General features: G+C 46.3%; 1 protein-coding gene across 1 annotated transcript; it reads right to left on the bottom strand.

Annotated features, from left to right (window-relative positions):
• Nucleotides 1-557: 557 nt before the first annotated feature.
• On the bottom strand, nt 558-10,632 carry LOC146754261 (myosin-binding protein C, fast-type-like). Its single transcript, XM_085527499.1, has 3 exons — nt 10,629-10,632; nt 1,849-1,983; nt 558-949 (listed from the first exon to the last, which is right to left on the bottom strand). The coding sequence occupies exons 1-3, from the start codon at nt 10,630-10,632 to the stop codon at nt 558-560; spliced, it is 531 nt and encodes a 176-aa protein (XP_085383625.1).
• Nucleotides 10,633-25,427: the final 14,795 nt, after the last annotated feature.

Here is a 25,427-nt window from a genome sequence, read left to right as displayed (position 1 = left end):
GGTGGAAGAGAAGAAAGGATGAGGACAATTGGAAGAAGAGGAAAGTCTCTTGCGTGTATTCCATTCCAATTAATTCCATGTTCACAATTGTTCTTTGAACCACTCTAAAGATAAAACAAACGATTGCCTATAGGGAATGCCATTGACTACATTTCTATAAAGTAATACTGTATATTATCTACTAAATGCAAGGTCCAGCTCTTGTTCTGTGCTTATTAAATTGCTCCCAGTTGAGGCTTTTTTTCAAATAAGAGTGAGTTGAAAATATAACAAGTACTTTAGGATGTGAATGGAGACTCTTACGCTGGGGACAACAGCAGATAAGAAGCCTGGAAGTTTCCTTCAGATGAAATCAATGACAAACTGCATCAAATTTAGGTGCTACCAAACTTAAACTTGTCTAGTTCAGAAATACAATTAATTCCACCTGATTTGACTTCTTTGGTATAGCCAAGGACAAAACCTCAGCTCTGTAGGTCTGAATAGTAAGCACATCACAACTATTCAAACAGATCTTCTACTGAGATGCAGCTGTCTTATTTAGTGTCCAACGACTTTTAAAAGGAAATGGAGCAGACCCTCCAGAAAACACACAATATTTCAAAGACTCCAGTGAAGGAAGACTGTACGTTAATTAATTCTTCATCTTCATGATGTAAATCAAGCCAGGATACGTTACCTCTGATGAGCAGATTGGCTGTGGATTTGGATTTGCCAATTGAGAACTGAATGGTGCCTGTCATATCAGTGGTGGTTTTCGGTATGGTCAGCCGGTGGATGGTGCCTTCTTGCTGCATAATCAAGTTTCTGCCAGCCTGTAAGATTTCTTCACGCAGATACCACTTGGGAGGTTTCATAGAAGGAATGGATATCTCGCATTCAAATTTGGCTTCTTCAGGCTCAGTCACATCCTCATCACACAGCTCCTTTACTAGATTAATGGATTGCTCTTTAAGAAGGATGGAACAAGAGAAAGCAGAGATTTAGAAGGAATATAAAAAACCCATACATTATCACCCTACTTACTCATGTCAGCATTACTGCACATGAACACTACACCTATCAGCTCAAAATGCCTTAAAACATCATTAAAAAAGTAGTAGAAAGAAAGGAAAGTTGTTAAGAAGTCAGACAATAAGACTGACAACCTGAAGAGAGCCCAGATCTTCTGATTCCCAGTCCAACATCCAAATCAAATCATGACCTTCCCATCTCGATATCAAACTCCTCGCATTACGAAATGGAATAGAGGATCAGTGAAACACAGACATTGATAATTACTTTGGTTAAATACAGCAACGTAGCTCTGAACAACAAGTTTTCTCCTAGTAAAGGTCTCTGTAGCTCAAATGTAATGACTCTACTTAGGAGAAATTCATTTTCCAGGATGTTCTTGCCCTTATAATTGTAACAGTGGCAAAGCTGGGGACTGAACTCTTGAGTACTGTGCTAACTCAAATGTCTCCCTTTTCTTTACCACACTTAACATCATATATATACCCTAACATTGAATATATTAAAAAAAAATCACAACCTGTGCTCATTTCAAACATACAGAGAAGATGAAGAAAAATTCAAGCTCTGTTTTTATCCCTCAACGTTCAAACACAAATCTGAAGTCTAAAGGTAGAAAATCAACTTCCTAAGAAAATCGCCTGTTTTACTTAGCAAAGTAAATCCCAAAAGACAAGCTGGATATTTTGTGGGCAGAAAGGCAGGTAGGTTGGAGCTTTTATTTCTGTGAAAGGTCATGGTGGTGTTTAACTTCCTTGACATTAAAGCAAAGGATGTTAGCTGGTTTATAACATAAGATAATTTAAGCAAAATCGTCATCAGAAGCATAATTACCTTTCACTGTAAGATGGGCACGAGATTCTGCCTTTTCTGCTACAGATTTTATTTCTGCGGCATCCTTGACTTGGACACGTGTGTAAGTCAGCGAGTAGGTCTTTCCTGAAGCAGAGAACCACAGAGTCACTAAGGCTGGAAAAGACCACTAAGGTCATCTAGTCCAACCGCCAACTCATCCCTACCAAACTGTGCTCTTGAGAGCAAACCCACAACTACACTTGGCTTCCTTGAGCAAACAGCTCTGAGGCACATGGCCAGGCTGAGCATCATCCATCTGGTTTCACAGCATCACTGCCTGTTCTCTCATGTCAATGAAACCACCCATTCCACCCCAACCACATCCCACCAAAGCTGCTTAGTGCTCCCAAAGCAAATGCTCACCAGTTGATTCCAACTTGAAGGTCATCTTCTGGCCAGCAGCCTCGCAGATGTATTCTCCAGCATCTTTCTTCTCCAGCTGCTCCACAACCAGACGCCGTGTTTTGCCCACAGATTCCATTCTGAACTTTCTGGAGGAGGCAAGCAGTCTTCCATCCTTGGATCATTTTACTTACATTGGATCCTGTGCTACTTCACAGCTGAGTGAGGCACTTGCTGCCAGGGCAGCACTCAGCTCTTTCTGCACCTTCTCCTGGTTTATAAACACAGGTTTTGGCTCTGAGGGAAGAAAATTGACTGAGGGACTGAAATGAGACCGTCTTGCAGGTTGGAACAGGTTTAGGTTACCACTTGTGCCCAAACTAATAGCCTTCACTAGAGAATATCAGCTCTTCTGTTGAAACTAAGTGTCAAATCTAGGCAAGAAAGAACCTAGGAACTGAAGGAACCAAGAGGGTCCTTGAACACCAGTCCCATGGTTGCAAGTCACTATGCAAACATATTGAACCCAAAAGAACATCTGTCCTGCAGGCAACCAAAACCTGAGTTCCTTTTACTTAAGACCCACTGTGAAACATCAAAACACATAAACGTGTGATAGTCAAACCACTGGCTGCCTTTTCATGACCCAGAACAGTACTCCTGGCTTCCTGAACAGACTCCTCATGGCATCTACCATTGCCACAACTGTGACTGTCAAAGACACAAAGGAAATATGCTCACCAATGCAGTCCTTTCTTCTTTGTGTGTGATTTGCAGATATCTATTTTACTTTGAGCTCTGGGAATAGTCAGCTCTACCAGGTCTCTTACTGTGAGTAGCAGACTCACCTATCCAGATGCAGCCTCCAACATAAAGGCATAGTAAAAAGGCAGTGTACTACTAGGAGAAGTTCCTGCTTCTCCTGCCATGAAAGGCTGCACGTAGAACATGCACTCCAGCCTCACTGCACATACTTATCTTAGTCAAATGTTTCGGTGAACAAGAATTACAGTTTGGGATCTCAGGCACAGGAGAGATTTGAATAATATCTTGAATATTGCTTCCATTGTACATATATCAGTAATTATTATTCTACAGACAGACTGAAACAGGTCTTTGTGCCATACTAAAACCAAATACTTTCTACAAACCCAGGCAATCAAGTCTAGGGAAAAAACCTCAGCACAGACTACTGCAACTGGATCACTGTATAATAGAAACTAGATTTTACTTGACTGTTCTCTGCTGTATTTCAGACAACACCTGTCTCACCTGTGACATGAATCTTGAAGGTGAGTTTCTGGCCAGCAGCCTCGCAGCTGTACTCCCCTGCATCTTTCTTCTCCACCTGGCTCACCACCAGCCGACGCTGTTTGCCCTCTGACTCCACCTTGAACTTCTTGCTCCAGGTGATCAGTTTCCCCTCCTTGTACCACTTCACCTCCATCTTCTCCTGGGCCACCTCGCAGCTCAGCGTGGCATTTTCTGTTGGTGCAGCCTTCATCTCCTTTTGTATCTTGTCCTTCTCTGTAAACACGTCTTCTTTCTCTGCAGGGACATCACAAGAGTCACACAGTTTTGCTGTAGTCTGCTGCAGAGCTTACTCCAGTTGCCCGTTTTCATTATACTTGCACTTCACAGGGAGCATCGTGATGCCTCACTAAGACAGGAAAATACTTTCCCCTCTATTTTGCCTTGGGAAATGATAGACATATCATTTCATGTCATATCATATCATATCACATCATATCATATCATATCATATCATATCATATCATATCATATCATATCATATCACATCATATCACAAAGCTAAACATTTTGCAGTCTGATAGCAGATTTGGACATGAGATTTAGAACACCTGCATGCACTGCTGAACCTCCTCCCTTCTCTTTTTTTCTTCTCATGTCTCTCTACATTTCCAGTAAATCAGAAGGGAACGGCCCTCTAGAACAGGTTGCCCAAGGAGACTGTGGATGCTCCATCCCTGCAGGCATTCAAGGCCAGGCTGGATGTGGTTCTGGGCAGCCTGGGCTGCTGGTTGGCAACCCTGCACATAGAAAGAAGGGGGTTGGAACTGGATGAGCACTGTGGGCCTTTGCAACCCAGGCCATTTATGAGTCTGATTATTGGCATTTTCCAGCTAATTGTGTCACTCAAATTTTGTAACCAGATCTCTTCAAACACCTCCCCTTTTCTCACTCCTTGCATGCCTGGTGTGCTCTTGCACTGTAACCCTGCAGACACCAGCTGACTACAAGAGCTGCACAAGTTACCCTCCTTGCCTATGGTTTGTTGCAGTAATTCATTCCTGGATGGAAAAGCACATGTAGAAAAGTGTTGCTATGAGACTAGATGACAGAGAAAGTCCTAGAGCCAAAATGTTTTGCACCAGAGAGGCTGTCAGTTGATCCTCCAAATGCAAGACACACAAAATGAAGCGTTCCTTTATCTCTGGGATTCCAAGCATTTTCTCACCTCTGACTTTCACTTGGAATGTTGCTTTGTCATCTTTTGTTTCACAGCTGTAGCTCCCTTGGTCTTTCAGGGTCACATTTTTGACCATGAGCTTGCGGTGCGTCCCCTGGGAGATGATGGTTGTCTTCTGGTCCTGCTTCACCTCTGTTTGATCTTTCTTCCATACAACAGCTCCACTTGCAGCTGACACCTCACACACCAGCTCCAGGTCTTCAGAAGGACTGACTGATATTTCTGAAGTGGTTTTGGGCTTGCTGACAACATTAATGGCTTCATCTGAAGAAAAAAAGAGAAAGTGGTTTACATCCTGACTCAGGCTTATTCAGCACAGCATGAAGATACAGTTAGAACTGATTGTAATGTCTCTGCTCATTACATTTGGGTGATCGAGTATCACCTGTGGAGGTACTCACATACAAACGTCTGCTTGATTCTCCTGTGTAAGGAAAGAGTAAGTTCTATGCAGACAGTTCTTATTTCTTTTAATCAATTCTGTATTCTGCACGTGTTCTTCTGTAGCTAAAATGAAGGCAGCTAAGTAACGTATTTGCAATACATGAACAAACCTATTCAACACCTTGTCTCTAAGCTAACAAGCAGCGTTTGAAGAGCACATCAGTATTTCATGCCCTTCATTCCATCCAGACAGAACCTGCCCGAGGAGCAAGCTGATGGCTGTCAGCTACAGGCAGACCAAGCTTAGTATTGCATTTCTTAGAGCAACAACTGTTGCTTTCAGTCACTGAATACACCAAGGCCAATTGCTATGCCAGGAACATTTATGGCATCAGTGAACAAAGAATTTGTTAAAAATTGTAATAGACAGGAGCCATCTATTCTTTTATAACTAGGTGACCAAAGAAGAACAGTCCCTCTAGAGTCAAGCTGTTAAGAACTAATAGCATCAATCAGTATCACATACATAGATAACTTCCCTGCCCTAAGACCATCTTGTGACCATTTGTTGCTCCTAATTAAGCCCTCTTGATGGCTTTTTTGTCTGAGCCATGTGACATTTTGTGATAGGAGTTACTGCTAGTGTTCCCTTCACCCTACACCAAAGTAGGAGGTATCCATTCTCAGGGAATCATGCAGGCTTCCTCTGTATTTGATGCTCAGAGACAGCCCCAGAACTTTTTAAATCTTAGCTTAGCTCTCATCCAATAATGTTCATCAAACAGTGCAACTTGTCCTTTGGGGATGCCTTTGTTCTGCATCAACCAGTTCCAACGGAGTCTTCTGGGCTTGTTTTAGATCAGTTTTTCAACAGATAAAGAAAGGGGCTTTGAATTACAAAGTGAAATTGCAGAATGCATGATTCTCAACCAAACAGAACGGGAGGTGGGATGCAGGGTGAATACCTGAGCCAACACCACCTGCAAGCAACCCTTCAATATCTTAGGAATCTCTAGCCATCCCAAATCCAGTGTTGTGCTTGATCTATCATCTCTGCTGAGTTTTTAGCCTGCTGATGGTGAGCATAATGGTGGTGATGGGTGAGCAGTTGGACTAGAGGGTATTAATCAACCTTAAGGAGCCTGTGATCAGAGGAATGTGAATGTGCTGTTAATGGTCACAAGCGCTGCACTGCAGCATGAGCATACACAGCAAAAGGCTTTCAGTAGAGCTTCAGTTCATAAATGAGGACTGGGTTATGGAAAAGAGGTTCAAGATAGAAACCAGAAACCAGATCTTAACGCCAGGTTCTGTGAATGCAGCCAGCTGAATTTCACAGATATTGACTTTCAATGACAATTTCTTGTGTTATTTTATCCTCCAGCTCCACCCTGAACAGGAACATGTCAGTGACAAGCATTACTCCTCCAGGCTTGACCTGACAGTGCTTTACTTGCACTATGAGCTAATGGCTGTGCTTACAGCACCTCAGGGAGACACCTCAGAGATCACAACGTCCTTCGGGTACAGCAGGAGACACTCAACTCTCCAAATGTGGAGTTTAATTTGTCAAAAGAGGAGACTGGATTCCCATGCTAAGAACTTAGGACCGTTTCAGTCATAGGTTTAAAGATGATGTAAGTGCTGAGGCAATTCATGAACTAGAAGAATGAAGCCCAGATGTCAGGGCTCAAGTCGTGACTCCAGTTGTCTCTTTGTTTATGAAGTTTGCCAGTGCTGAAACAAAATATGGGCACACAAAATATGTACGATGGTAAAGAACTGCAGGGACATTGCTGACCATGAGGCATTCATTTATCATAAGGCCAAACATACACGTTTAATCCTAGTTCTAATTGCTAGATTCTAATTCAGAAGCTGGCAAATTGGCAGCTTTTATAAACCACGTACCAGATTACCTTATCTCCACAAGTTGAAAGACATACACTGTACAGGGGACAGAGCCAAAGGAAGAAGCCCAGGGCTTAAAGAAAATGTTTAAAATAGGAAAACTGAGGAAAGAATTGGAACAAGCAAACTAGAAGGAAATAAATGGAGGGTGTTCTATTACTGCATTGTAACCCCCTGGAAAACAAATTGAGCCTAAAAGATGGAGACAACACTTAGGACTGAAAAGAAAAACAGAATTCCTTTATGGAAGTTAATTGGAGCGCAAAAGTTAGATGATGAAACTGGCCTCTATTAACACACAGTGGAATAATTGTAGTCACCTCACCACTGCTGGATGTGAGCCCAGCCACACAAAAGCAGCTGCTGGTTTTCACTGCAGATACTGCAGGAAGGAGGAACAGCCTCCGGACTGGACCAGCTGAGCGTGGCCCTACCAGGATTTGCTCCAAAGGTCTTATTACCAGTAGTGCTTCCTGCTGAAATACATGGGGGTCCTCCTTTGATTCCAACCCCAACCCACCCCACCATGCCCCCTGATAACATCCATCAGGGCCACATCTCCACAGTTCCTGAACACCTCCAGGGATCCCACCACCTCCCTGGGTAGCCTGTGCCAGTTAATTCTGTGGGCAGAACTGCCAGTATGAAATATTATGCTAACGTGACAAAGAGGGAGAAGAAAAGCAAAATTAAGACTAGCTGACAAGCCTTGGCAGGAAGTTCTGCTCTCCATAAGTTTAGTCCCGTTATTCAATTCTGTTTGGAGCTGTCTCCATGCCTCTCTGGAGTTTGTTCATTGAGAAGAAGCAATTAAGTAAGCTCTCCAATGCCAAAGTGCATACACTACTCTAGGGCTTTGTTGTTTCTCCATGGATCAACAAGGGTGACAAGCCAGAAGAATATGATGAAGAGCCTCATGCATACTCAGTGTAAAAAAAGAACAAGGCAATTGTTGCTGGGAAGAAGGTGCATTTGCATTTGTGTCTTCTGCAGAGGGTACTGCAGAAATGGAAAGTCTTCCACTGGAGCAAACAAAGGGCTCTCATTTATTGCAATCAAGGCCCAGCGTGTGGATCTCAGAGATCAGACCTAAACCCTGCAGCAAAACAGAGACCTGCGTGGGAAAGTTCAGTTTCTCCCTACATCTGTGTAAGAAAAAGCCCACCATGGAATGACAGCTAAGTAAATATCCCTGTGACTCATCACAGGTCTCTTCTACATGTCAGTGCTGAGCAATTCAAGATATTTAATTTGGTCTTCTTGCCAGATTTACTAAGTAAAAATCAACCAAACATCTCCTTCTACTGATTAAGAATGCTCTAAACATGCTTCTGCAGAGGTTTCCACCCAGTGACAAACAGCTCCTCCCATCACGAATGTTTATTTGTTATATTTGGTCATGCAACGCGGATTGATATTATTGGAATGATTGCTCCCCTACTTCTAAACTATTCCAGTGCAATCAGAAAGGCTGTCTGAACCTGGAGCTGAAAGTACTGCTCTATGGTGATGCAGTGGTAAACCTGGTGACTGAATGCACTGGCCAATAGCTGTGAACTGCAGACATTCATCAGCTGGCATGGAGCAATCTGGTTCAGATACCAAGCAGCTGGGTAGATTGGCTTACCCTACACTCTGTGCTATCATGTTTAGGTCATTACCAGGACTCACATCAGTCCATGGGATGCAATTTCAGGTATTTGATACAGTCAGTGAATGCCTGCAGCCCCAGTTCTAATCAGCAGATCACAGCAACTATGCCTTGACTGGAAGAGGAAAGGAGAAGGATCAAAGCAAATACCTCTCACTTTCATCTTGGTGCTGACATCAACATTTTTGGCAACAAATTTCACTTCTGCTCCATCATCGTTCTTGGTGACGTTCTTTATCATTAGGCTGTGAGTAGTTTGGGTTCTCTTGATGATGCAGGTCTCGCTTTCCTGTAAGACTTTACCATTGATGTACCAAGTGCCGCAACACGTTGTTGTAAGGTCAATAGTAAACATGGCATTCCTTCCAGGTACAGCTTCACCAGTTGTTAGTGGGGATTTCACAGCCAGGACTGGTTCTGAGGAAGAACAACATGGATGTCTTAATGCTCTTTAGATGCAAGTCTGGGATCTCATTTAGAGATGGAAGATTAAATCATAGGTACATTTCTACTTCTCCCTTTGCATGAGTGCTGGAAGAAGCACTTCTATGCTTCAAATCTGTTACAGAAAGTTCTGCCTCTTGCACATGTGAGATATCAAAAGATAAGGATATTCATGTCTCTGTCACAGAAACAGAACTTGTATCACTTTAGTGGTAGCTGGAGGTTGATAGGAGATAGGAGAACTAGGAATAAGGGAAAGCCTTTGGTGTGTTAATGCACTACTATCCTTCAAGTCAAAGAAAACAACTTTAGGGAACCAACACAGCTGCTCAGCACACACTGACCCATTTCCATTGGGGCTTTTGTGCTTACCAAGGTGCACGCTCCCTGGGAATTCCAGAGATGGGCTCTGTCCATGCGCATTGACTGCAGACACTCGGAACTGATCATCAGCCTCTTCAGAAAGATTGCTCACCATGAACTCTGGGACGGGGACATGAGACTCGTGGCACCTCACCCAGGTGAAGCCAGTTAGTTTCTTGCGTTCCACAATGTAGCCATCGATTGGAATGGGGGTTGCATCTTCGGAGGGGACCATGCCAGCGTCACTGAGGTTTCTGTTTTATTTTTCACCACGGAGTCAACTGGGGGCTGGGTGGGAGGTTTTCTGGGAGCTGAACAGAAAGAAATACTGAAATATTAGCATAAGGTCATGTAGGCTGGAAAAGACCTTCAAGATCAGCAGACTCAACTTTCAGCATGACCTACTGAGTCCCACCATTAACTACTGTGCTACCTGAGGACATACATGACCAGCTTATTCCTGCAGGTATTTGCATAGTGAATATATTCACCCTCTGGTTGCTTCTGAACATTTTAGAGGTTAAATTCCCATCAGACTTTTTCACTGTGTGCAGCCACTGATACAGGCAGGAGGCTGGGAATTACCTGATGGGCTCTAGTTACAGACTACTGACACAGTAAAGGATTGATTTCATTTCATTTTGGCCATCAGAAGGTATGGTGTCTGCTTTAAGTCACCCAATTATAATTTAAGACTCCAATTATAATCATATGGAGAACAGCGCATTTAGGAGAACTCATCTCATCTTAATAAACCTGAATGAAATCACAGAATCATAGGATCACGGGAGGGCTTGGGTTGGAAGAAACCTTCAAGATCATCCAGTTCTAAACACCCTGCCATGGGCTGGCTGCCCACTAACCAGCTCAGGCTGCCCATCACCCATCCAACCTCGCCTTCAACACCAAGGACAGGCACCCACAGCTTCTCTGGGCAGCCTGAAATGGAAGCAATGAGCCACACGTTGAAGACACTGAAATATTCATTACTGTAGAGAGAGCCAAATACTCCATACATATTGCCTGCCTGGTCAATTGCATTAAAATGCCAACAACAGACTCATCCAGCTCATTGAAAATGGTGTGAACATGGCGTACAGTATTCTTCCAGCAGCTAGTTAGATCTGCAAAGAGCAAAGACAGGAAATCTCAATGCCATACAATTTTCCTGACCCATCCTGACACATAACTGCTTTGATGTGCACTGTTACCAGCCTGTCAGTTGCTGTTAGTCAGTGCTGGATGCCAAAGGTCCCACTAACATAGCATGAAGCCAAAAGCTAGACGCTGGAATCAGATCTCCTGACCTTACCATCAGAAATTGAGATGTCATATTTTGCTCAGAGGTGCCTGCTTGTAGGAGGGACAGTTTCCGAGCTTTTTCTACTCCAGGATCCAGCTCAAGATTCAGAATTTAAACAGCAGTCAGAAATTAAACTGAGCTTTGTCACCTCCATCAAATAGAAGGAGTGGTTGGGTTCTACAGCTTTCCAAATCACTTAGAAACTGGCACAACAATCAGATGCCTACCTTTTCTTTTTGAACTTGTTAATACATAGAGCTTAATAGCATCAGAATGCCCCAAGCACTTCAGATAACACGACAGCTGTAAACCCTTCTTTAAGGATTCCTTAGAGTAACTGTAATTCAGTGGTGCTGGTGGGAGAAGGGAAGTCGTGATCTTCCCAGATGGTGAATAGAGTTGATGTTCACATGCAGACTGGTGCTGCAGCACAGCCAGAAACCACTCATTTGGGAAACACAGCACCAAGAAAATAACAGGAATAGCTTCATAAAATCAGGCAGCTTCACCCAAATTTCCGTCTGATCATCACAGTGGCCCTCCTTTGGACCCACCCCAACAGCTCCACATCCTTCCCAGGCCTGGACACAGTGCTTCAAATAGGGCCTCACAAGAGCTGAGCAGGAGGGGACAATCACCTCCCTCTCCTGCTGGCCACCCCTTTTTCAGTGCAGCCCAGAACACACATGGATCTATCTTTTTCATATGTATATTCCCATAGATGTACATATATATACCACACCTACACCCCCACAATCTGCTACAACTTCATATTCCTCCCCACAGTCCCCGACAGCCCCCAGTAGCCCCATATCACCCTAAGGCCCCCACAACCCTCTATCTCTCCATACACCACCCCTTAAAGCCCCATACCTGCCCATATCCTCCAATAGCTCCCCACAACCCCTACACACCCTCAGAGCCCCCTAGAGCCCCTAGTCCTCCTATGGCCCACCACAGCCCCATATCCCCCCTACAGTCCCCCTCAGCTCCTTTTACAGCCCCTGCACAGCTCTATAGAACAGTCTGATAGAACTACCTCTAGTAGAAGCAATCTCCACACAGAGATCCTTTCCCAGTGGCACTCAGCCCTTCAGTGGGGTCTAAGAGAGCTGCAGCCAGACTCAAACACAACTGCTCACACAGCTCAGCTGCCTTCACCTGTGCTCCTGACGCTGACACATTGCAGCCCCACATCCCCCTCTGCCCCCCCCACAACGGCCACTCCCGCGCACTGCGGCTCAGCCAATCGGAGCCGGCGGAGCTGCCGCTGCCCAATGGGAGGCCGGGGGAGGCCGGCGCTGGGACGGGGAGAGGAGAGAAGAGACAGAGGCAGCACTGAGGTGGGATGGGCTGATGGGGAGTGTGGGGAGGACAGGGGGGTGTGGGGCTGTGGGGGGGCAGAGGGGGATGTGGGGGGGCAGAGGGGGATGTGGGGCTGCAGAGGGGGATGTGGGGCTGCAATGTGTCAGCGTCAGGAGCACAGGTGAAGGCAGCTGAGCTGTGTGAGCAGTTGTGTTTGAGTCTGGCTGCAGCTCTCTTAGACCCCACTGAAGGGCTGAGTGCCACTGGGAAAGGATCTCTGTGTGGAGATTGCTTCTACTAGAGGTAGTTCTATAAGACTGTTCTATAGAGCTGTGCAAGGGCTGTGGGGGTCTCTAGGGAGTCTCTATTTCCTCTCACAAACGTCCTACAAACCATGTCTGGGCAGTGCTGTCTCGGCCTGGATCTCAGCTCCTGAGACTGTCAGATGTGAAGCAGCAGCAGCTGGGACAGGGCTGGCTCTGTGTGCCCTCTGTGGGTCTGTGGGCTCAGAGTGGGGCAGAGGGATGACTGTGAGAGGGAGGAATTGCCCAGCCACTAGAAAGAGGAAATCAGCTGAAACGGGGAGATTTGAGAAGCACTGAGGCTGTGGCTGTTTGGACAGTAAGAAGAAACCAAGCTGTCACTGTGCAGATGGGAACTCCAGTAGGAGAGCTGTGGTGGCTTTACAGATGGCAGACAGCAACTGGAGTGTAGAGCCAAGGGTAGGGGGGGGATCTTCCTCTTAGCAATGCCATGCAAAGAATGATGCAGACTCCTGCAGGGTCGGCTTTGCTGTGTGACCCTGGGTGGAAGCAGCTGGAAGGTCTCAGCCCTTCTGCGTTATCCCAGGAGCAGGAGAATGGAGTTGTAGCAGATTAAGGGGGTGTAGGTGTGGTATATATATGTACATCTATGGGAATATCTGTATGAAAAAGATAGATCCATGTGTATTCTGGGCTGCACTGAAAAAGGGGTGGCCAGCAGGAGAGGGAGGTGATTGTCCCCTCCTGCTCAGCTCTTGTGAGGCCCTATTTGCAGCACTGTGTCCAGGCCTGGGAAGGATGTGGAGCTGTTGGGGTGGGTCCAAAGGAGGGCCACTGTGATGATCAGACGGAAATTTGGGTGAAGCTGCCTGATTTTATGAAGCTATTCCTGTTATTTTCTTGGTGCTGTGTTTCCCAAATGAGTGGTTTCTGGCTGTGCTGCAGCACCAGTCTGCATGTGAACATCAACTCTATTCACCATCTGGGAAGATCACGACTTCCCTTCTCCCACCAGCACCACTGAATTACAGTTACTCAGTGGTTAAACAAAGGAATCCTTAAAGAAGGGTTTACAGCTGTCGTGTTATCTGAAGTGCATGGGGCATTCTGATGCTATTAAGCTCTATGTATTAACAAGTTCAAAAAGAAAAGGTAGGCATCTGATTGTTGTGCCAGTTTCTAAGTGATTTGGAAAGCTGTAGAACCCAACCACTCCTTCTATTTGATGGAGGTGACAAAGCTCAGTTTAATTTCTGACTGCTGTTTAAATTCTGAATCTTGAGCTGGATCCTGGAGTAGAAAAAGCTCGGAAACTGTCCCTCCTACAAGCAGGCACCTCTGAGCAAAATATGACATCTCAATTTCTGATGGTAAGGTCAGGAGATCTGATTCCAGCGTCTAGCTTTCGGCTTCATGCTGTGTTAGTGGGACCTTTGGCATCTAGCACTGACCAACAGCAACTGACAGGCTGGTAACAGTGCACCCCAAAACAGTTATGCGTCTATTTATGTTATGAGGGAAAACTGTATCGCATTGAGAATTCCTATTTTTACTCTTTTCAGATCTAACTAGCTGCTGGAAGAATCCTGTACGCCATGTTCACACCATTTTCAATGAGCTGGATGAGTCTGTTGTTGGCATTTTAATACCATTGACCAGGCAGGCAATATGTATGGAGTATTTGGCTCCCTACAGTCATGAATATTTGAGTATCTTCAACATGTGGCTCATTGCTTCCATTTCAGGCTGCCCAGAGAAGCTGTGGATGCCTGTCCTTGGTGTTGAAGGCAAGGTTGGATGGGTGATGGGCAGCCTGAGCTTGTTCGTGTGCAGCCAGCCCATGGCAGGGTGTTTAGAACTTAATGACCTTGATGGTTTCTTCCAACCCAAGCCCTCCCGTGATCCTATGATTCTGTGATTTCATTCAGGTTTATTAAGATGAGATGAGTTCTCCTAAATGCGCTGTTCTCTATATGATTGTAATTGGAGTCTTAAATTATAATTGGGTGACTTAAAGCAGACACCAAACTTTCTGATGGCCAAAATGAAATGAAATCAATCCTTTACTGTGTCAGTAGTCTGTAACTAGAGCCCATCAGGTAATTCCCAGCCTCCTGCTTGTATCAGTGGCTGCACACAGTGAAAAAGTCTGATGGGATTTTAACCTCTAAAATGTTCCGAAGCAACCAGAGGGTGAATATATTCCCTATGCAAATACCTGCAGGAATAAGCTTGTCATGTATGTCCTCAGGTAGCACAGTAGTTAATGGTGGGACTCAGTAGGTCATGCTGAAAGTTGAGTCTGCTGATCTTGAAGGTCTTTTCCAGCTTAAATGACCTTATGCTAATATTTCTGTATTTCTTTCTGTTCAGCTCCCAGAAAACCTCCCACCCAGCCCCCAGCTGACCCCGTGGTGAAAAATAAAACAGAAACCTCAGTGATGCTGGCATGGTCCCCTCCTAAGATGCAACGCCCCGTTCCAATCGATGGCTACATTGTGGAACCCAATAAACTAACTGGCTTCACGTGGGTGAGGTGCCACGAGTCTCATGTCCCCGTCCCAGAGTTCACGGTGAGCAATCTGTCTGAAGAGGCTGATGATCAGTTCCGAGCGTCTGCAGTCAATGCGCATGGACAGAGCCCGTCTCTGGAATTCCCAGGGAGCGTGCACCTTGGTAAGCACAAAAACCCCAATGGAAATGGGTCAGTGTGTGCTGAGCAGCTGTGTTGGTTCCCTAAAGGTGTTTCCTTTGACTTGAAGGATAGTAGTGCATTAACACACCAAAGGCTTTCCTTTATTCCTAGTTCTCCTATCTCCTATCAACGTCCACCTACCACTAAAGTGATACAAGTTCTGTTTCTGTGACAGAGGCATGAATATCCTTATCTTTTGATATCTCACATGTGCAAGAGGCAGAACTTTCTGTAACAGATCTGAAGCATAGAAGTGCTTCTTCCAGCACTCATGCAAAGGGAGAAGTAGAAATGTACCTATGATGTAATCTTCCATCTCTAAATGAGATCCCAGACTTGCATCTAAAGAGCATTAAGACATACATGTTGTTCTTCCTTAGACCCAGCCCTGGCTGTGAAATCCCCCCTAACAACTGGTGAAGCTGTACCTGGAGGGGATGCCATGTTTACTATTGACCTTACAACAACGTGTTGCGGCACTTGGTACCTCAGTGGTAAAGTCTTACAGGAAAGCGAGACCTGGATCATCAAGAGAACCCAAACTACTCACAGCCTAATCATAAAGAACATCACCAAGAATGATGGTGGAGCAGAAGTGAAATTTGTTGCAGAAAATGTTGATGTCAGCACCAAGATGAAAGTGAGAGGTATTTGCTTTGATCCTTCTCCTTTCCTCTTCCAGTCAAGGCATAGTTGCTGTGATCTGCTGATTAGAACTGGGGCTGCAGGCATTCACTGACTGTACCAAATACCTGAAATTGCATCCCATGGACTGACGTGAGTCCTGGTTTTGCCCTAAACATGATAGCACTGAGTGTAGGGTAAGCCAGTCTACCCAGCTGCTTGGTATCTGAACCAGATTGCTTCATGCCAGCTGATGAATGTCTGCAGTTCACAGCTATTGGCCAGTGCATTCAGTCACCAGGTTTACCACTGCATCACCATAGAGCAGAACTTTCAGCTCCAGGTTCAGACAGCCTTTCTGATTGCACTGGAATAGTTTAGAAGTAGGGGAGCAATCATTCCAATAATATCTCTATCAATCAGCTTTGCATGACAAAATAGAACAAATAAACATTCATTATGGGAGGACCTGTTTGTCACTGGGTGGAAACCTCTGCAGAAGCATGTTTAGAGCATTCTTAATCAGTAGCAGGAGATGTTTGGTTGTTTTTTACTTAGTAAATCCGGCAAGAAGACCAAATGAAATATCTTGAATTGCTCAGCATTGACACAATGATGAGTGCAGGAACAGAAGGTGATACTTTTTCAGAGATCTTGCAGCAAACATTGACCACATTAGCCTGATCTAAATTGAAATAACGAGGCCTTTGCTCCTGACAGGTGCTGCAGTGAGATTTACCAATAAGAGCAAAGATGTAGAAAAGATCTCTGCTTTGCTGCAGGGTGTAGGTCTGATCTCTGAGATCCACACGCTGGGCCTTGATTGCAATAAATGAGAACCCTTTGTTTGCTCCAGTGGAAGACTTTCCATTTCTGCAGTACCCTCTGCAGATGACACAAATGCAAATGCACCTTCTTCCCAGCAACAATTGCCTTTTTTTTTTTACACTGAGTAAGCATGAGGCTCTTCATCATATTCTGCTGGCTTGTCACCCTTGTTGATCCATGGAGAGACGAGAAAGCCCTAGAGTAGTGTATGCACTTCGGCATTGGAGAGCTTACTTAATTGCTTCTTCTCAAAGAACAAACTCCAGAGAGGCATGGAGACAGCTCCAAAGAGAATTGAATAATGGGTATAAATTTAAGGAGAGCAAAACACCCTGCCAAGGCTTGTCAGCTAGTCTTAATTTTGCTTTTCTTCTCTTTCTTTTTCACGATAGCATAATATTTCATACTGGCAGTTCTGCCCACAGAATTAACTGGCACAGGCTGCCCGGGGAGGTGGTGGGATCCCTGGAGGTGTTCAGGACCAGTTCTTGGGACCAGTGCTTTTTTACATGGTTATCAGTGACACCAATGATGCAATGGAGTGCACCCTCTGCTGTTTGCTGAGTGGTGCGGCTGATGCAGTGGAAGGAAGGGATGCCATTCAGAGGGAGCTGAACCGAGAGGTTGGCCTAGGTGAATCTAATGAGGTTCAACACAGCAAAGTGCAAGTTTTGCACTTGGGTTGGAGGAATCCCAGGCATTTCTACAGCCTGGGAGGAGCAGTCCTTAAGAGAAGACCCCCAGAGAAGGACCTGGGGGTCCTGGTGGATGAAAAACAGAACGTGAGCCATCAGCGTGCTCTTGCAGCTCAGAGAGCAAATGGTCCCCTGGGCTCCATCAGAAGAGGGGATGGCCAGCAGGGACAGGGAGGTGATTGATCTTCATGATCCTTGAGGTCCCTTCCAACCCGGGCCATTCTATGATTCTATGATTACACTCGCTGTCAGAAATAACGGCAGCTGTACAGAAGCTGGATATATTTGGGGACAGTTCTTGTAACCAGCTGATTTTAAGACCTTGCCCGAGTCGAGAGTCTAAATTGCATGTCAGAAGAAAGCTGGGAAAGTGGTTATTGCTCATTCTTTTTCATTTGCTGATTCTTTCTTTCGGGTTCCTTTTCCAAAGGAGATTCTGGTGATGGAAGCAATTGAAGAAAGAACCAAAGCAGCTCTTGCCAAGAGTGCTTGAAGTCCCTGTGGAGAGAAGCAAAGAACTTGGGCTTCCTCTGGCATGCTCCCCACCATGTCTCAGGAAGGAGACAACTGCTGTTCCACTTTCTGCTTTGTGTGTGGAAAGGTACGTCTGGGTTTCTTCTGCTTGTTTTTTCTTTCTTTTTCTGGCTTTGAAGGAGAAGGGGTGGAGCAAGGGGAGACCCACTGGTCATTTGTTACCTCAAGAACAGGATGGATTCTGCATTGACTGTGAAAAACCTGGGCTAGTAGCATGGGCATGTTTCAGGCTGGACTCTTCTTTTGCTGCTTGGTTTCCTTTTGGCTACAGGGAGACAGCTGTCTAAAGGTGTGTTTTCAAACCCACTCTCCAAAACCATGTTTCACTGTTGCAGGTGGTTCAGTGTGCTCTTGCAGTGCAGATGCTGTAGTTTGCTGTAGAATCTGAATGGTTTCTGTTCCTAGGAGAGGACTGGGAGGAGGTAGTGAGAAGAGAATTCAATGCCTGAGGTGTATCTTAGTGAGAAATGTTGGCATGAGGTGCTGAAAGTCTTGAGCTGTCAAAGGCCAGTGAGGCTCAGACTCCTTAACCTGCTGGAGCAGGGTGGAAGCAAGGAGTGGGCACTGCCGTCCCACCAGCTGCACTTGGTTCTGGTCTGCCAGGTCTGTGCTGGCCTGGATTTCTTCTGAGAAGTTTGTTGGAGCTGCTTGGAGTAGTGAAGGGTGGGGAAGAAGTGCTGCTCAAGAGCTAAGGCTCCGCTTGATCAATTTGGATGGATTTAACCATGGTATCTGAAGACATAGTTTCCATCAGAATGATCCCAGCATTGTGCAAGTGTCTCAGCTGAAGCCCCTGAGCAGATGTCTGAGAGCACCCGCCTCCTCCAGCTGAGCCATAGGAAAGCTGACTGTGCCCAGTAATTACAGCTTCTGCAGATTGAATGTGCTTCCAAGTGTTTTCCTTAGTGATCAATCATGTCCCAGCACTGTGATATTCCATCTCTGGCACAATCTGGAGCATCTCTGCAAACCTTGGGTGCTCATTCCCACCAGCGTTTCTTCCTTTCTCTCTTTAGAATCAGTGTGGTGCAGTTCCCAGTGTTTGTGAGCAGCAGCAGCAGGCTGCAAGAGATCCAATGGCAGCTTTAAGCACACAGAGTGATGTGATGGGGACAGACTGTCCTTACCGCCATGCAGAAGGGAGTTTTTACCGTCCTCTCTCAAGAAGTATGAAAGAATAGAGTTTGAATGATACTTGTGAGCAGGTGCTGTGCTGTAGGGGATGTCAGGTAACCATTCCTATGGGGGTGCGGGAAGGAGCAGTGAAAGTGATGTATTAGTTTGTGTTTTGGCTGTTAAAGAGGAGTTCCATTTCTGGAAGCAAAACTATGAGCTATGATGGAAAACAGAAGGGAGAAGGCTGATACCTGGATCGTGGGCTGAGCTTTGGTGACTGCAGCCATCTGCAGTAGAAGTTTTGCTGTTTTGCACAGTGGGGTTCATAATGGGAGCTGATGATGAATGGGAGCTGCTCGAGGGACAGACTTCCATGTACAAGTTCCAGTGCCTCAATGACTTTCTTGTAGCAGGAGCCCAAAACTGAACATAAGACTTGAGGCGCAGCCTCCCCAGTGTTGAGTCCAAGGGGATGATTACCTCTCTGCTCCTGCTGGCCACACTATTTCTTAGACAGGCCAGGATGCCGTTGGCCTTCTTGGCCACCTGGGCACACTGTTGGCTCATGTTCAGCTGAGCATCGACCAACAGCCCCAGGTCCATTTCCTCTGCACAGTCCTGCAGCCACTCAGCCCCAGGCCTATAGCGCTGCATGGGGTTATTGTGGCCAAAGTGCAGGACCTGGCACTTGGCCTGGGTGTACCACATCCCATTCACCTCAGCCCAGTGAGGTTGATCCAGCTTATCTAGATCCCTCTGAAGGGGCCTCCCTTCCCTCAGGCAGATCAACACCACCTCCCAGTCAAAAGACAAAAAGAGAAGAAAGCAGAAATGAAGAAGGCTTCTCTGAGAGCTGCCCCTGCACCTGCAGAGGTGAGTCCTTGTTATGGACAGACACAGCTCTTGTTGTCAGGGCCTCCATCTGTGAGACATGAATGAGACTGTAAAATCCTGAGGGAAGTGGTGTCCTGGTTCTGTACTTGCTTTTTTCCTTTGCAGTTTTTGAAGTGTTGCACAAAATGAAGGAGAAATCTCTAAAGCAGGTGGTCGGGATGCTGGCATGGTGATGTTACTTAGTAATTAGTGCTATTATTTTGTAGTATATTAATAGTTTGCTAATAAACAAAAAACAAGGGGGGGAGGAAGGCGTTCTGATAACAGAGGATGCTGAGAAGGCAGAAACACTGAATGCCTTCTTTGCTTCTGTCTTTAGTGAAAAGGCTCTCCCTCAGAAATCCCAGACCCTGGAGGTTAATGAGAGAGTCTGGACAATAGGAGATTTCTCTTTAGTCAGGGAAGAGGTGGTCTGTGATTGCCTAGGAAACATTAATGTCCATAAATACATGGGATGGGTGCATGGGGTGCATCCACGGGTGCTGAGAGAACTGGTGGAGGTCATTGCTGAGCTGCTCTCTGTAATCTTTCAGAGGTCTTGGAGAACTGGGGAGGTGCCTGAAGACTGGAGGATGACCAATGTCACTGCAGTCTTCAAAAAGGGCAAGAAGGAAGAGCCAGGTAATTATAGGCCAGTCAGCCTCACCTCTGTCCCAGGGAAGGTGATGGAACAGCTTGTGCTGGATGCCATCTCCAGAGAACTGGGTGATAAGGAGGTTATCAGGAGTACTCAGCATGGGTTCACCAAGGGGAGGTCGTGCTTGACCAACCTGGTGGCCTTTTATGAAGATGTCACTAGCTGGGTGGACGGGGCTAGAGTGGCAGATGTAGTCTACCTTGATTTCAGAAAGGTTTTTGATACTGTCCCCCACGACATCCTTATAACAAAGCTGAGGAAGTATGGGATAGATGAGTGGACAGTGAAGTGGGTCGTGAACTGTCTGACTGGCAGAGTGCAGAGGGTTGTCGTTGGTGGTGCTGAGAGGGGATTTGATCCAGGTTTATAAATACCTGAGGTGTGGGGGCCATAGTGGCACGGCTGGTCTCTTTTCAGTAGTGCGTGGGGACAGGACTAGGGGTAATGGGCTGAAACTTCTGCATAGGAAGTTCCGCACTAATGTGTGCAAGAACCTCTTTACGGTGAGGCTGACGGAGCACTGGAACAGGCTGCCCAGGGAGGTGGTGGAGTCTCCTTCTCTGGAGATATTCAAGACCCGCCTGAACACCTACCTGTGCGATGTGGTGTAGGGAACCTGCCATGGCAGGGGGGTTGGACTCAATGATCACTAGAGGTCCCTTCCAACCCCTACAATTCTGTGATTCTGTTGGAAGGTGGGAATGCAAGAGAGAATATTGCGAGCAAAAGCTGTGGAGCGAGATAAATGGCATGAGAAAGCAAAGCTGAGAACTAAGGAAAGCTCCAGAAGAGAAAACAAAGTCCAGTAGGGCATATTTAGAGACAGGTGAAGCATCCATGAGTGCACTGAGGAGTACTAGGGTGCTCTGGAATGTCTCTTGGGCTCCCTACAGCACACATACTTGCTCTGGGGCATGTCTGGATGTCTGTAGAGCTAATTGTGGGGCCCTGAGAAACGTCTGGGGCACATTAGGGGGCACTGGCTTCCATGTGAGTGTTCCCAGGTTCCCAGAAGTCAACAGGGAAGCCTTTGGAGACCCCTTGAGAAGACTCAGTGGGGCCCTAGAGTGATGTAGCAGCTTGCATCTGCTTGGCAAGGAAGCGATTTCCCTGGTGAGAGCTGAGTGACTGGAAGGTGATTTCCTTGGTTTAATTAATTTAATTACCTGGATTATAATTAAATAACACTGTTCAGCGTTCATTAAAGATTTCTTTTTTTTCCAAAGTACTTCAGTTGTGCAGCTGTAGCAGCTTTGCTAAGATATATCGAGTTTATTCAAAATTCCAGTGATGCTCCTAAAGCACTTGAAGTGCATTTGAGGGGGGGAGTGACAAAACAGCTCTGAGAGACACATCATCAGATCAGAACATGGGAACGGTAACTAATAGCAGAGATTCTGATAAGAATATTGAAGTTTTCAAATTACCTTTTCTTAAAGTTGTATTTCACCAAGTTTCATCAATGTGCACACTGAAGAGCTGACTTGTTATCTTTCTTTTTATAAAAAATCATGTGTTACAATTGAGAGCAGAAGTTATAGGATGGAACATTCTCCAAGTAAAGTGCAAAAGACATTTCTTCATAGTTCCAATTAATGTCTTATGTTTTGTTCAGACTCACTAAATGATGTATTTCAGGGTACATCATGTGGGAATATAAGAAGACTATTCAGAGCAGAAGCTGCAGAGCAAGATGAACGACATGAGAAGGTAAGGCTGGGAACCAAGGACACAGCTTTTGTGTCACTCAGCCACCTGTGGCAGAGGTCAGGATTTCTGCAGGGATGGGAAATCATCCCATCACTTAGTGCCTTACAAGGAGCTGAGAAGCTTTTCTTGCTCAAGTCCTGCTTCCAAGCTTAACCACCTACAATGAAGTAGATGTCACTTTGCTGGTGTCCTTCAATTCCGTGTCTGCATTTTCCCAAAATCAGGAGGTAACCAGCTGCAGTGAAGTGAGCGATTTCAGTGCCTGTTTCTGATGGTGGCAATGAGTTCAGAGGTCACAATTAACTGACGATTCCTGTTTCCATTCTGACAAAGTCTGTAGTTGCAGCTGACTTCCTGAGGCTGCCATACGTGGTGGTGATGCAGCCTTGGGCTTCTTGGGGATTTGCATGACTCCCACCTTTCCTTTCTGTGTCTTGCAGGTCAGCTGGTGCTGGAAGCAGCCGGTATCTGAGTAGGAATGAAGGTGAGTGCAGGAGCAGCTGCTGAGGGGAGAAAGGAAGTCCATGCTAATGAGCTCTGGAGCATCTGCGGGTCTGGTACCAGAGGAGGCAGCAGTGATGCTGGAGGGCACGTGGTGAGTGCGTGGACAGGGTGGCACAAACGTGTGCGTGTGCTGAGGAGTTGGGTTGCACACAGGTGCACACAAAGGGGTGTTTGTGGAAGGTGTAGGCACGTACGTGTTCCCAGGGGTGGTTTGCACACGTCTGTGAATACAAAGGAGGGCACACGATGTGGTGTGTGCATGGAGGTGTGCAAAGCAGGCAGGGTGGCACACGGGTGTGCATGTGCACATGGATAGGGGAAGGCTGGGGTTACAGGTTGACCTGTGCTGAGGTGAGTGGGGGCTCACGGTGTTGCTCAGTGGTAGATTTGTTTACACTGAGTGCTAACAGGAAACTCGCACACCCTTTTTGTTTCAGCTGTGCCAGCGCTGTGATCCCTTGCTGCTGGGATGTGCTGTTGGAAGGATGGTGTGCATGCCGAGCTCCCATCACTTCCAAGCCCTACAATTCTGTGATTCTGTGAATCAAGTGTAGAGCAAAAGGGATGTTTGGGCCAGGTGACTGTAAGAAGGCTGGCTGCTTTGGATGGTGGCAGCTGATGGAAACAGGTGCTCTGGGGACCGTTCAGCTTTTAACAGAAGACAGGGGTCCTGCAGGAAGAACGACTAGGTTCTCAAAAGGCTTCAGACGTGCACACAGAGTACATCTGTCCTGCCGTGCCGTCTCTGCTTCTTTTTGATGAAAGCATTTTCATGACCACTTGTTGTGGCTGTTGCTTGTAGAAGGAGGAATGTTAGGTGCAGTTCTCACTGAGAACTTCTGCTAGGATTTCTGTGTAATTTGAATCATGAGTGTTAGCACAGTGAGTTGAAGGAGGGCCCCGGAAGCAAATTTGTTGCTGTTGAAGCACTGTGTGATGAGCAGGTGCGTGGTAAGACGTGCTGGCAGATGTTGAAGCCACTTTAAGATTGAGGTGAGAAGGAAAGGCGATGAAGGAGCTGATGGCAAAGAGCTTCCTTAGGAGTCTTGGTGCTTGCATGGGATTGTATCCAATCAACTTCTTGTGTGCTGGTGTCCATCTGTGGTTTGTGGAGCAGTTTTCATTCCAGGGTCTGTCTGGTAGGACTGTGGCTTGGGCCAGGCCAGGGCGAATCCAGTGTGCTTTACTCTCGTTCTTAGTGCTTGTTTTTGCTCAGGTGTCAATCCTCACAGAGCAAGGCCTGAGGGTGGGGTTTGCGGAGAAAGAGGACATGCAGGCCTTGTGTGACACCCACGGAGCTGCAGCGAGGCTGCATTGGTGTAAAACAAGGGAAATGCACAGAGATCTGAAGGTGGGTTTTGGGCTCGACTTATGCCAGAGGGGATGTGCGTGCTCCTTTACAATGTGCGTTTTCTGCCTACTGTATGGCAGGTGGGCTTGGAAAGTTGTTTCCGTGTTTCTGTTGTTGGGAGAAGCAGATATCAACTCTTCTCTCTATTGAAAGATTTAACAAAAGAGCCTCTCCTTGCTTCTTAGTGTATGAATCACAGAATCATAGAATCACCAGGGTTGGGAAAGACCTAAAAGAACAGTCCAACCGTTCTCTTATTACCAATAGCTCCCAATAAACCACATCCTTCAACACAACATCCAGTCATTCCTTGAACACCCCCAGGTGGGATGGCTCCACCACCTCCCTGGGCAGTCCATTCCAGTGCCTGGCCACCCTTTCTGAGATGTAATATTTCCTAATGTCCAGCCTGAACCTCTCCTGCCGCAGCTTGAAACCATTCCCTCTAGTTCTATCAGTAATGACATGAGAGAAAAGGCCGACCCCCAGCTCACTGCAACCTCCCTTCAGGAAGTTTTAGAGAGCAATGAGGTCTCCCCTGAGCCACCTCTTCTCCAGGCTGGACATTCCCAGCTCCCGCAGCCTCTTCTCATATGGCTCCATTGTGCTCCAGACCACTCACCAGCTTTGTTGCCCTTCTTTGAACACGTTCCAATGCCTCAGTGTCTTTTTTGCAGTGAGGGGCCACAAACTGGAAACAGAATTCGAGTTGTGGCATCACCAGTGCTGAGTACAGGGGGACAATCGCCTCTCTGCTCCTGCTGGCATCAGTGTTTCTGATACATACATTCTCATGTATGTAAGTGTCACATGTGTGACATCCTTTTTGATGGAGTTCCGTGACGGGAGTTCAGTGGATTTGAGAGCTGACTTGAAGCCTGTGGGCATCACCCAGGAGTTGGGGTGAGAGGATGAGGCGTAGGAACAGGAACCTCTTTGGTCGTTATTAACTCCCAACTTTTTGGTCAGGAATCTCTGTGTGTTTTTTTATCATGTAAAGAACAGAGTCATTGTGCAGCTTGTGAATGAATTGATTCACGCCTGCTGATTGGTGCTGTTCTCTACAGGGAGCTGCAGTGGAAATGGACACTTGTGGTCCACTGTCTGCCCCCCTCCCGCATGCCCAGATCAGCCAAGTTGTCAAGGCCTGGCTCTTGGTTGGTGAATTGTGCCAAGGTCAGAGAGTTGGATTTTCTGGGCTTTGAGACACGTCTTCCAGATGCACGTTGTGTTATTTCTGATGTGTTGACCTGTTGAGGTCCAGCCCCAAATGAGGATTCAAGTACTACCACCGCAGGAATGGTTTAGATTGGAATTGGAATGCAGAAGGCTGAAGCCAGCAGGAGCAGGGAATCCATCATCCAAGGGCTTGGGTGCAGCTCTTCTTTGCTCAGTTGTGGAAGCATCGTAAAGTTGCTGGGCGGACAGGCATCATGTAGCCTGAGACTCAGCATGACTTGCAGCAAGTGGATGGGACGGTTGTGCTGTGTGTGTTATTCCATGACTGTCTTAG

Source organism: Coturnix japonica, chromosome W, assembly GCF_054131305.1.
Source record: "Coturnix japonica strain WE chromosome W, WE-NBRP24, whole genome shotgun sequence".
NCBI classification, from domain to species: Eukaryota; Metazoa; Chordata; class Aves; order Galliformes; family Phasianidae; genus Coturnix; species Coturnix japonica.
This window is presented reverse-complemented; position numbering and strand designations above follow the sequence as displayed.

Excerpts from the sequence above, each read along its gene's own strand:
- LOC146754261 (XM_085527499.1), bottom strand. Across the intron at positions 950-1,848 it reads TGCCCATCTTACAGTGAAAG|AGCAATCCATTAATCTAGTA; the intron begins GTAATTATGCTT and ends TCCTTCTTAAAG.